At 57.8% G+C, this 12,625-nt stretch overlaps 2 protein-coding genes across 2 annotated transcripts; both read right to left on the bottom strand.

The window, feature by feature from the left end:
- Positions 1-2,933: 2,933 nt before the first annotated feature.
- GP1BB (glycoprotein Ib (platelet), beta polypeptide) lies at positions 2,934-4,209 on the bottom strand. Its single transcript, XM_012734252.1, has 2 exons — positions 4,118-4,209; positions 2,934-3,880 (listed from the first exon to the last, which is right to left on the bottom strand). Exons 1-2 carry the CDS (start codon positions 4,125-4,127, stop codon positions 3,285-3,287), a joined length of 606 nt encoding a protein of 201 aa, XP_012589706.1. The 5' UTR covers positions 4,128-4,209; the 3' UTR covers positions 2,934-3,284.
- A 215-nt stretch (positions 4,210-4,424) lies between these two features.
- On the bottom strand, positions 4,425-8,976 carry SEPT5 (septin 5). The gene is made up of 11 exons (XM_004694971.2): positions 8,881-8,976; positions 8,139-8,235; positions 7,947-8,033; positions 7,566-7,689; positions 7,354-7,488; positions 7,071-7,188; positions 6,833-6,934; positions 6,042-6,138; positions 5,823-5,958; positions 5,504-5,606; positions 4,425-5,412 (listed from the first exon to the last, which is right to left on the bottom strand). Exons 1-11 carry the CDS (start codon positions 8,959-8,961, stop codon positions 5,356-5,358), a joined length of 1,137 nt encoding a protein of 378 aa, XP_004695028.1. The 5' UTR covers positions 8,962-8,976; the 3' UTR covers positions 4,425-5,355.
- Between the last annotated feature and the right edge of the window lie 3,649 nt (positions 8,977-12,625).

The raw sequence follows: 12,625 nt of genomic DNA, 5'->3' as shown, positions 1-12,625 counted from the left end.
CAGCTTCGGGCGGACTTCGGTGGTCCGCACTCCCTGTGCTGCGCTCCTCTCCGCCGGCCCGCGCGCCCACCCAGGCGTTTTCCGCAGACCGCGAGCGCCCCCTGGTGTCTTCATGGTGTCTTAGCGCGCAAGGGGAGAACTGAATTGACAGAGCCGGGAGACTGGCCCCACTGGCAGCACCTATCTAGGACACGGCGGGTCAAGGCTGTGCCTTCCCCCAGGGTTGCATCTGGTAGGTGACTGCATGATTCCCTGTATAGGGCTTGAACACCCTGAGGACAACAAGGGCATGTATCTAGACACTGTCCTGTCCTGTGTTATGTGTTTGGACTGGACAGGGCCTGGGAGCTCCCCGATGATGACACCCTTGAGCAGTGAGGACATAGTTATCACAGGAAGTGCATGCCCCAGGGGGACCCTGACCTAATAGGGAAGGGTGCGCCACGATCTTAGACTGAGGGTCCTGGGAGCAGAGGGAGGTTAGATGGACAGAGACCTTGGGCTGCAGGGCAGGGAACCCGGAACTAGCCAGTCTGGGTGTGAGGGTCCAGGTAGGACCTTAACTGGACCCCAAGGAGTTTCCATGTGGAAAGAGTCTGAGGCCACAATGGGACCATCATGTCAGTGGGTAAGAGGCTTTGGGACAGGTGTGGTTATCCATGAAATGAAGGACAATGCTGGGGGAGGGGCACAGAAGGCCCTTGAGCCCGGTGGAGGGGTGTTACATCCCACCTCCCCCACAGAGTCTTTCAGGAGCACTGAGCTGGGACTGTCCACTTCCCCACACTCTTTGGAGGCTGAGGCCACAGGGTCAGTCATTGAGGGTCAGTTCAGGGTCAGGAGTTGGGGTTGAAGGCTTCCAGGCAACCCAAAGATGGTAGATGAGCAAGGCTAGGCAAGCACTCCCCTGGGGTTAGTAACTTGTCAGGAGCTGGTCTAAATCAGGATGAACTGGCAAGAGGAAGGGGTCCCTGGGGAACCGTGGGCTCAGCTGGCCCATCCATCAGGGGCAGGAAGTCCTTCCTTAAGTCTGACCACATTGTAATGCCAGCCTCTTTCCTTCACAGCTCCAGCTCTGTCTGTGGGTTCTGCCCCTTGGGCTCCTGTGCCCATTCTGTCAGTCAGACACTGGCCTGAGTCCTGTGGACAGTGAGCAGTAGACCATACACTCACAAGCAGTGGCTTCATCCCATAGCTCAGGGGACCTCCTTCTCTTAGTTTGGGGTCAGGATCAAGGCTGTAGGATCTCCATATCACTTTTTCTTGGACCTTGCATTTGCTCCCCAAAGGCCTCAGTGAGGAGAGAGAGGTTCCCAGAGGCCTGGTCTCCACTCTGCTCCAGTCCAGGCATGGAGAAAGCTCTGGGGTCCAGCATGGTGACTCCTCTCTGGAACCTGGTGTCATCCTCTGGAAAGTAGGGGGAACTCCCCTTAACGTGGGGACTGGGTTTATGGTGTTACCTATGTACCATGCTGTGACGATGACTATTACCACTGATTCCACTAAGGGCTTTGGGGCTGCTGGGCTGTCCCCTGGGGGACCGGAGGATAGCTCATTTATACAAAGGAGGCTAACATTCCAGATGTGGTGACAAGGCCAGATGGACAGTCGGACAGTCAGCCAAAGCCCACAATGAGCCGGATGCCCTGCACCTGCCCACAAAGGAGGGGGTGGCTCTGGCCTGATGTCTGACCGGTAACCCTGAGATAGCATCAGTTCCATTGGAGGGCCATCCGTCTTGTCCCACAAAGGCCAGGACAAAGGCTTTGTCAGCGGCAGCCTCCCCCACCCCACCAGTAGGGGGCTGGGACTTTCCTGTGCCAGGCAGCCAGGGCCCAGGCCTGAGGCTCCTCTCAGAGGTCCTGTTTGGAGTCCATAGAGAGCAACTTTCATTGTTTTCAGGGTCAGCCAGGAGAGGGTCACACTAGTGCCAGAGCTGGACCCCAGTTGTGAGCAGCTAGCAGCTGTATCTCCAATGAAGATCCTTAGGCCCTGGCTGCTGGGCTGGTGTGGGAGAGACCAGACTAGTCTGATGTATCAGAGGTACATTCATGCAGTGACAAACTTTATAGACCTTGCAATGGTCCATTCTCTCTGCAGGTACCTTCTGCTGTTTTCTGGCCTGGGTTCCAGGTACCTATCTTCTGGTGACTGAGCTGCTCACTCAGATGATCCAGGGAGTTCCAGGGGAATCACTGGCCAGCCTCACCTTCCCCAATTCACCCCTTATATCCTCGAAGCTGCCATGTGTGGCATTGCAGTGCCACCAGGGAAACCTCATATCCTAAACTATCCTCAGAACCTTCTCGTTAACCCCCCGAAACTGCCATACTGAATACCCTGACTCCCACCACTATGCTATGCCAGCGCTGTCCTTTCTGCCCTAGTGTCCTGTTTGTTCATCATCCCATGTCTTAACATTCAGTGTTCTGAATCCTCAATCTGTCCACAATGTCCCAAGTCCTAATTCCTCAGTGTCCTCACTGTTCCCCGACCTCATAATATCCCACTATACTCAGTGTCCCTACTATGTCATCACAACCTCCACTGTTCTCACTGCCCCATGTTTAATTCCTCAGTGTCATCACTGTGCTCAATGTGTCCCCACAGTCCCTAGTGTCCTAATTCCTCACTGTCCTCACTGTCCCACAGCGTCTTCTATCCTCTCTATGTCCTCACTCCCCACTGTTTCACTGTCTTCCATCTCCAGTGCTCTCAATGTCCAGTGTCATCCTGTTCAGATTGTCCTCACAACTCTACAGTGTGTGGCCACCGTCTCCCAGGTTCTCCTAGTCTCCCCAGAACTTCTGTTGAGACTCAGGTTTGAAGGAGGCTTTTTTGGTTGAATGAATATGTGACCTTTCCCATAGAACAGTCTCTCAGAGCTTTTCTACAGTTCGGGTGGATTCCCAAGTCCTTGGTGCAGAGAGGGGTCAGAGGAGAAGGGTTTATTCAGTACTGAATTTTGGCAATGGAAGTGTGTGTATGGGGGAGGGGAGATAGTGAGAGATGGGGCTGGGGATTCACACTGTCTGAGCTGAAGCCTGCCCCTTAGCCCCTGCATAAATTACAGGGTGTGGTTCCCCTTAGGTCTGCATGCAGTACAGGGTGTGGCCCCCCTCACTAAAGGCGAGTGTGCAGCTGATGAGCCCAAGTAGACCAGGGACTGTAGGGGGGGGCTTGGTCTGGAAGATTGTGCCTGGTGGATCCAAATTAGGTCAAGGGCTCCTTGGGCTGGTTCCATCGAGTTTGCAGGCCCCTGTCGCTCAGCGCCATCCTCTCCTTCAGGACTCGGCCGCGGCCGGCTCCGCCATCAGTGGGGCAGTCAGCGACAGGCGTCGCGAGGCCCGGGCGCGCAGTCTCCGCAGGCGGCACAGCAGCAGCGCCAGCAGCAGCGCGTGCAGCAGCCCGAGGCCCAGGAGCACCAGCTGGGCCGCCAGAGCCCCCCAACAGAGCGCACCGGGCGCGCACGCCGCGCGCAGCTCCTCCTCCGCCAGGTAGGGCAGCTGGCGGCCGCGTAGCGCCGGCGGCGCGGCGCAGCGCAGGTCGCGGTAGAGCGCGTGCTCCGGACGGCCAGCCAGCCAGGCGCGCAGCGGCAAGAGGTGGCAGTCGCAGCGCCAGGGGTTGGCACCGAGGTGTGCGACACGCAGTACCGGCAGCACGTCCAGCAGCCCGGGCGGCAGCGCCGTCAGGTTGTTGCCCGTCAGCACCAGTTCGGTGGTGTCGGGTGGGAAGGCCGCCGGCAGCGAGGCCCGCGTCAGCCCGCGGCGCCCGCAATCCACGCGCGTCCCCGCGCATAGACACGGCGAGGGGCAGCCCGCGGCCGGGCGGCTCAGTGGCGCTAGGAGCAGGAGCAGCAGGCTCAGCGCCCCGTGCAGCCCTGGAAGGGAAGCGCCGCAGTGAGTTCGGCGGTTCGCTGTACCCCGAAGGGACTTGCTTCTGAGACCCGCGCCCCCAGAGTCCGAAAGCCTCGCCAACAGACCACTGCGCGTGATAGCTGCAAGTCCCTTCCTGCAAAGTTTGACCCCGGCCTCTCCCTAGCGCAAACCGCCGGGAGAGTCTCCTAACCGGGCTTGTCCCTGGGAGCAACCCCCACCCAGCTAGACCCTGGACTCACCAGAGCCCATGGCGAGAGGCTGATAGCCTGGCTTGCTCTGGAGTGGGAGACGTTGGCTGGAATAACAAGGTTAAGGCCGTGCTAGACCCCCACGCTTGCCACACAGACCACAGCGCAGCCTCCCTGCTAGAAATAACCCAGAGGGCCCCTCCGACAGGCTCTGCAGTCCCAGATAGGGCAGTATCCCCTGGCTGGCAGGCCGCTGGACTTCCGCCTCCACTCTCCTCTAGGGGCGCATGGAGCACTTGGACACCCTGGTGATGTTCACCAACATTGTTCTCTGTCACCAGGACAGGATGTGGCATTCACAACTGAACAAAACTGAAGAAAGGGTTTTGGGGATGGGGGTCATGCAGGTGGAGGGATGGGGAGACAGGGGCCTGGAACCTGGGAACCCCTGCAACAGTGCTGCTGAAGAGGACGGACCTCCAGTGACAGGCAGAGAACTGCTGTGTAGGCTTAGGGTTGGCAAGGGATCATCCATCACCCACTGCTCCTGCAACCTTTTTGGTCTAGCCATGGGGGACCAGTGTAGATGATCACAGGTCACTCAACCCCTGGAAATCTCCCTGCAGGAAGCTCTCTGGCTTCCTTTAATCTGGAAGGATTCTTGGGCTAAACAATCTGCCTAGAGAGCTTCCCAGTGAGGGGGGGTGAAAAGGTAGGGTAAGAAGACCCAGCCCACCTGAACAGAGAGTTGGGAATATGTTGGGGTGGCCCACTGAGGCAGGCACAAAAAAGTTCCCAAGTCAACTCCGTGGTGCGGTAGGAGAATAGGCCTAGGACCTTGGGATCTGCTTCCATATTCTGCCTTGGCTTAGTCTCTGCCTGAGAGTAAGTATAGAGTCTGGAATCTCAGACCTTGTGGACGGGGGGTAGGGAGTGGGGTGTGGGGGTGGGAATCTCAGAATCTGCACCCAATTTAGGTCCAGTTTCCCCAAGGTCAGAGGGGGCTGGTTGTGGAGTCTGTTGTCCAGGCCCCTTGAAGCATATACAAATGATAGCAGGGGTCTGATGTTGAGAATAAATTAGGGTCAGCTGGGGGCTATGACCCTCCCACTCTGGGCCAGGTCAGGAATAGTCCAAGTCTGGGCTACTCTGGGATTGGGGTCATGTCCAGGCCAGTTGGAGATCCAGATAAATCCAGGGTGAAGTCCAGACCAGTTGGGGTTCAGGGATGGGAAGGACCAGTAGAGACTGGCAGCAGATCTGTGCCCACATGGGGTTGGACGGGCATGTCACTGGTCCTGCATTTGCTGCTTCATCTTCTGCAGCATCTCCTGCATGCGCCTTAGCTGGGATGGTGCGGGAACAACAGAGAGTGGGCAGAGTGAGAACCCTGATGGGAGGAACCCCACCCCCAGCCCCTCTCATCATCTCACCAACCTCCTCATCCTTCATCCTGATGAGCTTCTCCGTCTCAGTGTCAGGAGTGGGTAGTGGCAGGATGGGAATGGGGCTTTCCATGCGGCTATCCTGGGTCAGTTTGCTGCGGAGTGGACGAGAGGAACAGAGCTGCTGGGAGGCCCCCAACTGCCAAGGTCCAGCCCTCCTGAACTTCTACACCTCTGGGCTGGCTGTAGGGACATAAGGTACTGGGAGTCCAAGGTGGGGTTTGGGGCAAGATTCAGGCAACTTGGACCAGCCCTGGTTTTGGCTAAGGCTGCAAGGTATGTGGGTCCATGCTGGAGCTGGGGAAGCATACCTGGTCATTTGCTGAATGCAGTGTGCACGGTAGTTCTCATAGTGCACGTCGCACGTCACATCCTTGAGGTCATGCATGTGTGTGCGGATCAGCATGTTGCGAAGCTTCACAAAGTCACAGTGTGCCTGGTTCTCCACTGTGGACCAGGATCAGGCGTGGGTGGGTCACTGGCCCAAGGGAACCTTCCCATCCCATACTGATGCCCCTGTCTGAACTTACCCTCCACGATGCCCCAGGGATACAGGCGCCCTCGGACCCGCTGTCCCTTGGCTTCCACCACTGTGTTGCTGCCAATGACAGCGAAGGGTGCACTCTCCTAGGGAGGGGTTGGTACAAGGGCTCATGCCCAGTTAGTGTGAGTGCATGGCAATGGGAACACAGCTCCTCCAGTATCACCATCAGACTTTCCCCATCCCTGCTCTGGCCTATCTGCTGCTGGAGGAGACCAGAGCTGTGCACTGTACACCCTGGGCCTTCCCCTCAGATATCTATCTCCCCTCCCCACCCCAATCAGGAGCGCTCCATCTAGCTACCTTCCCCTTCCTTCTCCAGAGCTGAGCCCACACCCCCTCTATTGATGTTCCTGCTAACCTTGGCTGGGGCCAAAGGCCCAACCTTGTTTCTGACTTTGTAGCCACCTGGCCCCACTCTAGGTACTGGGGTTCCTAAGTTGCCACTACTACCCTCTGGAGTTCAGAATTCTGAGAACCAAAGCATGTATAGTCGTGTAACCACTGGATGGGCCCTTCTGTTGTAGCCCATGAAAAGGAGACTGATGAGCAGGGTCAGGGTAGGGGTCTGGCCAGCATCTGTGCCTTTGGGTACTGGCAGGTATTCCAAGACCCACTGACCGCAGAGGGTTAAAGCTACAGAAGCTAGGCTGGAAATGGCCTCTAACCCCTAGAAGTATGAGCTCTACCACCCTGACAAAGATCCCTACTCCCACCAGGTTGGCCTGTGTGGATGGGCTTGCAGTTTACACATCCACTGCCCCGCGGCTGCATTCTCACCTTCAGTTCCCGATCCTGCTGCTTAAAGTCCTCGTCCTCGTCTGAGTCACACTCAGGGAACTGGTACACATGGATCCCAAACTTGTCAATCTCCTCCCGGATCTGCAGTAGGACATGAGCCATCAGATTTGGAGCTGGTCAGGTCCCCTGGGCCAGTTGTGGTGGTACCCAGGGTCAGCGCTCTGGGGGTCCTCAGCCCCAGTGTCCCAGGCCAGGTCCCTTTGCCACAGAGGCTCACCCGCTCCTTCAACTTCCGGATCTCACCAGGAATGAGACAGTCAGCTTTGGCGATGAGGGGAACAATGTTCACCTTCTCATGGAGCGCCTTCATGAAACCCACATCCACCGGTCGCAGCCTGCAGAAGACAGCCAGGGTGGTGGGGGTGGGTGTGGAAGTGGTACAGGGAGAGGGTAGGGTTAGGCTCCAGGAAGGGCTGGTTGTTGGGGCATGTTGGAAGATGGGCAATGAAGGCATAGTCGTGGGTATACATGCAGTTCCTGGCCCCAGAATAGTCACGCACCCATGCCCAAAAGGGGAGATGAAGTACAGGCAGCAATGTACACGGTTGTCTTGGATATTTTTTCGGTTGAGGCCGCTCTCGTCACGGAAATACTGCTCAAACTGCTGGTCCACGTAGTCAGTGATGGGTTTCCAGCTACGGGCAGAGGACACATGAGGTCAGGCCACTGGGTCAGTTGGGGAGGGACAAATCCCCAGCCCGGCCTTCCTCACCACTCAGAATTGTTGACAGCATCCCCAAAGCCTGGTGTGTCCACAATGGTCAGCTTCAGCTTGACCCCCTTCTCTTCAATGTCCACCGTGTGCTTCAGGATTTCTACTGTCTGGTTGATGCGCTCTGAGGGGTAGGGGGAAGGGCAGTGTTTAGAGGGGCCTCTTTGATCCTCACCCTCAACTCCAGGCTGCCAGGACCTTAGCTCTCCTCCATTCCAGTGTTTTGACCCTGGCTGTGATGTGAGCCACTCTTCCTGGACTCAACAGGAGATCCTCATTGTGGAAAAAAGGAAGAGGGGCCAGCCCTGGAAGGGTGCCCTTTGAGGGATGATGCCGCAGGGGATAGTGACTGGGTGCCAGTGTATGGCAGGGCCCACTCACCCTCAGCACTGAGCAACTTCCGATCCTTGTACAGGTCAGTCAGGAAGAGGCTATGGACCAGCGTGGATTTCCCAAGGCCCGATTCACCTGCCCATAGATACAGTGAAGAGATATGATTAAGTCCCAGGCCTCCCCAACAGTCTGGTGGGCCAGTGAACCCAGCCACCCTATGTGAGAGCCCAGCCCACTCACCAGCCACCATGAGTGTGAAATCAAAGCCCTTCTTCACAGATTTGCGATGCACCTGGTTGGGCAGTGTCGCGAAACCAACGTACTGCTTGTCGATGTCCTGGGGGCAGAGATGGGGCAGGTCAGGGGCACACTGGCATTCCTGGGGTGGTCCAGTGCCTGTCACCTACCTGGCTCAGGCAAAGAGGCAGCAGAGGGCAGAGTTCCAGGGGGTAGGATGTTTCAGTGCCTGAAAAATGGGGTGAAGGCCTGTGGGCAAAGGCCGGGAGATGGGAAGGCAGGTCAGAGGGTGGCAGGTCCGTGGCCCAGGTTCAGTGAGGAACTCTGCAGGGATTGGAACAGTCTATGTGTGAAAGAGGGGGTGTCAGGCTGCAGTAGGCAAAAGCAGAGGCACACATGGTATCCTCCCTTGAGTGGTGGCTGAGGGTATCAGAAACAAGATCCCTCTGAAACACCCAAAGCCTTTCACAGGCAGAAGGCCCAGGCCTCAATACTCACCCCTCCTGAGAGTACCAGTGGGTGGGAGGGCCCATCTGGCCCAGATCCAGCCCAGCGGGGGTGGCTGGCTACAGCAGCAGAGCAGGGACTATTTATAGAGAGCGGAGCCAAATCTCCCCCACCCTGGGGTCCCGGTACCCATCACCAATGACCCTGTCCCTGCCAGCCCCTGTCACCTCCCGGAACCCTCAGGCTGGTACCAGCAAGAACACGCACACTGACCCACATTCCACTCCCCTCCACACACCTTTAGCCGCCTCTGGGCCTGGGTCCTTGGAGACAGCAGCTGCTCTACCAGGCGGTTCTGGGGCGCTGCCAGGGAATCCATGGATGCGACCCCCAAGACCCTGCCCGTTGTGGTCAGACCCCAATCCGTCAGGCCGCTTGGGCCCTTTGCGAAAGACTTAGGCGCAGGGACTGTCTTGCAGTCCAGTTCTCCCTACCTCCTTTTTTAAAGACTGTGAGGGCCCAGCAGGGGATGTCACGCACGTAGGGTGCCGCTGACCCGGGAGACCCTGTAGGCCATCCCTCTGCTTTGGACCCGAGAGGTGCGCTGTCACTGCCACAGGCAGACCTGTCTCCCTCCGGCACCAAACCTGAGGCGGGGCTTCGCAGGCACTCGCAGCAGGAGGGGGCAGAGACGCCCCGCCCGCGCTGTCGCCGGGGAAACAGTCGCCAGGAAATAGGGCTGCGGGAGGAGCCATCGGAAAGCTGCTGCGGAGGCCAGGGCTGAGCATGGGCTGGGGACGGGGCGCGGCGCTGGGTGAACGAGGAACTCCTTGGCTAGATCCGCGGCCATAGTTCACGAGTCTGAACAACCTGGGTCGGGGATCCCGGTTCCCACCAGTGGGCCCTGGGAAGGGAGTTCTGTGGCGGCCGCACGCCCCGCCCCCACAGGTGCGCTGCTGCATCCACCCGTCAGAGGGCGCCAGAGAACGCTCCCGGGACCACTCAACCACGCGGGAATCGGTCCAGACCACCCCTTCTCTCCTCTGAGACTCCTCCCGAAAACTTCTTGGGGCTATTAATGTGACTCCAACTGACCACCAACGCACCCCTCTTTGCACTGCTCCATCCCCTTGGGTCTGACCTACTGACCTACCTCTTCCTTTCCTCCCTACTCACAGCCAGTAACCCCCTCCATGTGTATGTGTGTGTGTGTTCTTCAAAGCCCAAAAGACATGTGGGGAAAGGAGGAGGGCAGAGTCTACCTCCCAGACCTTGGCCAGTGACCACTCCCTAGCCCACAATAGTCATGTGGTGGTGGTGAGACAGTGGTTAGAACACTAAATGCGTAACTCCCCACCATGCTACCCCAGTAAACTCAGAGGCTTCACAAACTTGCTGATCAACCATGAGCCCTCACTACTGGTTCCTAATAGCCACAGGCAGGAGAGGTGGGGATGGGCAGAATTGGGGGTGCAGCAGAGCCCCTTAAGTTGGGCTGTCCCTTTGAGCTTCCAGCCTGCACTGACTCACAGGACTGGGCAACAGCTTACTGGAGAGCTCCAGCCAGCTTAGTTCTCAGCCCCATGTAGCCACCCCATGGACCACAGGGGTCTCATGAGCTGCCAAGTCCTTTCTCACCCACCCCTCTCTTGGCCCACACCAGAGTCTAAACAAGCCAGCACCAACCAGCATAAAAGAGGCTGGGAAAGGAGCAGGCGTATAAAGAGAAGTAACCCTATAGGATTATGTCAGAGGAAAAGGAGGCAAATTCACCCCTACCTAGGCCCTCCCTTTTTGGCTATCCTGGTTGAGGGGGCCACTTTCCCCCTGTCCAGGCTCAAGATCCTTCTGTGGGACTTGGACAACCTAGATGGGCCCATAGCAGGGAAGAGGAGAACCTTTCATCTGAGCAGAGAGTGGGGGAAACCACAAAGCCCCCAGTCCTGGTTGGGTCCTCAGTGCTTGTTCAGAAACATTCTCTTCACTAGCCCAGCCCTCTGCCACACAGGCTTGCAGCAAGCCTCTAGGCTGAGTCCCATTCAACTTTCAGCTGCAGTCCACTTTAGACCCTGCCTCTTAGTCCGGCACCAGCCCAGACAGGCTGACATCTCAGGCCCAGGGCCTCTCCAGAAAGACAGACAGAGCTGGAGCTGAGGCTGCGAGGTGCTTTAACTGTGCTTGTTGAGCCCAGACCATTTCAGTGTCACCACTGGTAAGGCACAGCTTCTGAAAGGCTTAGGTCACGAGGGCAAGAGTCTTGCTCCCAGCTCTCAAGGGCTATTCCCTCACCAGAAAGCTCATATGGATTCCCTAGGGGAGTCCCAAGGAGGGGCAGGGCCACCTCCTTTCTCTGTCCCCTTGAGTCACAACACATACTCCCTCAGGGCTTCCTGAGCCACAGATACAGCGCCCACCTCCTCCTGGTGCCTGAGAAACTCTCGAGGCATTTCCATTCTTAGAATTACCACAGTCAGCTCTGGAAGCAGCAGCCAGAGCTGACTGAGCTTCCACCATTGGCTGAGAAGGGTTGGGCATGGGGAGGAGGGCAGAGAGGACCCCCAGAGCTCCTCCCCACTTCCATCACATAATGTATGTAAACTGAGGTTCGGCTGTACCAGCAATGATGCCACTGAAAGTATCATGTGCTTCTGCTTACCCCAAACACAAAGGTGTCCCCCTCGCTCCCCAACACTTGGCTCCTGGGTCCATTTATGGGCCCCTGTCCTACCACTTGCACTATGCTATTTTCCTCTGTCTTAATGGCAAGGGGATGAGTAAGGCTGGCGAGTAGTAGACCTGGGAGGAAGAGCAGTGATGAACAGCATTTGCTGGGTCCAGTGTCTCTGAGTGCCTGCAGGCCCATGACAAGATGTGAGGGCTGTTTCCCCTCCATTTTCCTCAACCAATAGCCTGACAGTGTGCCCCTGCATTGTCTGACACACAAAGATCAGGAATTTCTCACTGGTAAGGCAAAGTTGGCAAGTGCTTGCCCACAAAGCCTCACCTATCTTAGGGCGGAGCATACACCCTACACCAGAGCCAGTGACTCCAGACCCCAAACCCATCTTCAGGTTCCTCCTGTTCTACCTGCTGCAGGGAGTGAGGGGGTCAGGACTCCAGGATTCCATTCATTCTGGTGCCAGAGTTAGGCCCTTCTTTCCACATCCATACATGGTTGAGCTCAAGCTGATAGGCCCCCAGCAACACTACCAAGAACCCCCAGCCTACTTGGTTACCTACCCCCATTGCCACTCTGCTATCCACCCCCTCCCACCCTTTGTTTATTCCTAATCTCATCTGGGTTTTCACAGTGGTGCCCAGGCCAGCCTCTGGGCATTCCAGAGGGTGGAAACAGGCCAGTCCCTTTGGGAGGCCACAAGCCTATTTGTACCTACTAGGGTGGAAGTATAGAATTGGGCACCCGGATGATTCAGATCAGGCCCTGTAAGCTCCCAGTCTGGAGAAGAGGTCCCACCACTGATCAACCCGCTCAAATTGGCTAGTGGGGAGGGAGTGCATAAGACGCAGAGCAGTGGGGTGGGGCAGCTCAGGACCCCTGTGCTGACTGGTGGACACAGAGGACCCCTCCCCCAGTCGGAGGGCCAACCTGACTGTGACCTGATTCAGGACCCCCAGCACCAGGCCTACATACCAGTTCAGAGAGGAGATGCTGGCGCTGGACCAGTAGAAGGGCACCCGGCCCATTTCCCCACCCTGGAAAGGGCGCATGGGCATGCTGGGAGGGTCAGCAAGGCCCCCTCCCGCCCGGACAGGCACCCGCTCCTCCCCTCCGCAGCCCGGGGCGAGGCGGCAACGCCAGCCAGGCTGACAATCGGTTATCCCCACCGGACCGTCTATCTGCCGGGGGCGGGGTCGCGCCTGGGCGCTGGCGGCGCGGGAGCCACAATGGGTGACAGCCAGCTGGCTGAGCGGCGAAGCGGACCTACCTGCTTATCTTCTGCTGGGGTCGGGTCAGGGTCGGGGTCCAGCGGGCGGGGAGAGACGGAGAGACACCGTGAGAGGCAGGCGGGCGGGCGGCGGGG

This window comes from Condylura cristata, unplaced genomic scaffold, assembly GCF_000260355.1.
Source record: "Condylura cristata isolate star-nosed mole 26May11 unplaced genomic scaffold, ConCri1.0 scaffold00051, whole genome shotgun sequence".
NCBI lineage: Eukaryota > Metazoa > Chordata > Mammalia > Eulipotyphla > Talpidae > Condylura > Condylura cristata.
Note: the sequence above shows the minus strand (reverse complement) of the source record. Positions and strands in the feature narration are given on the sequence as shown.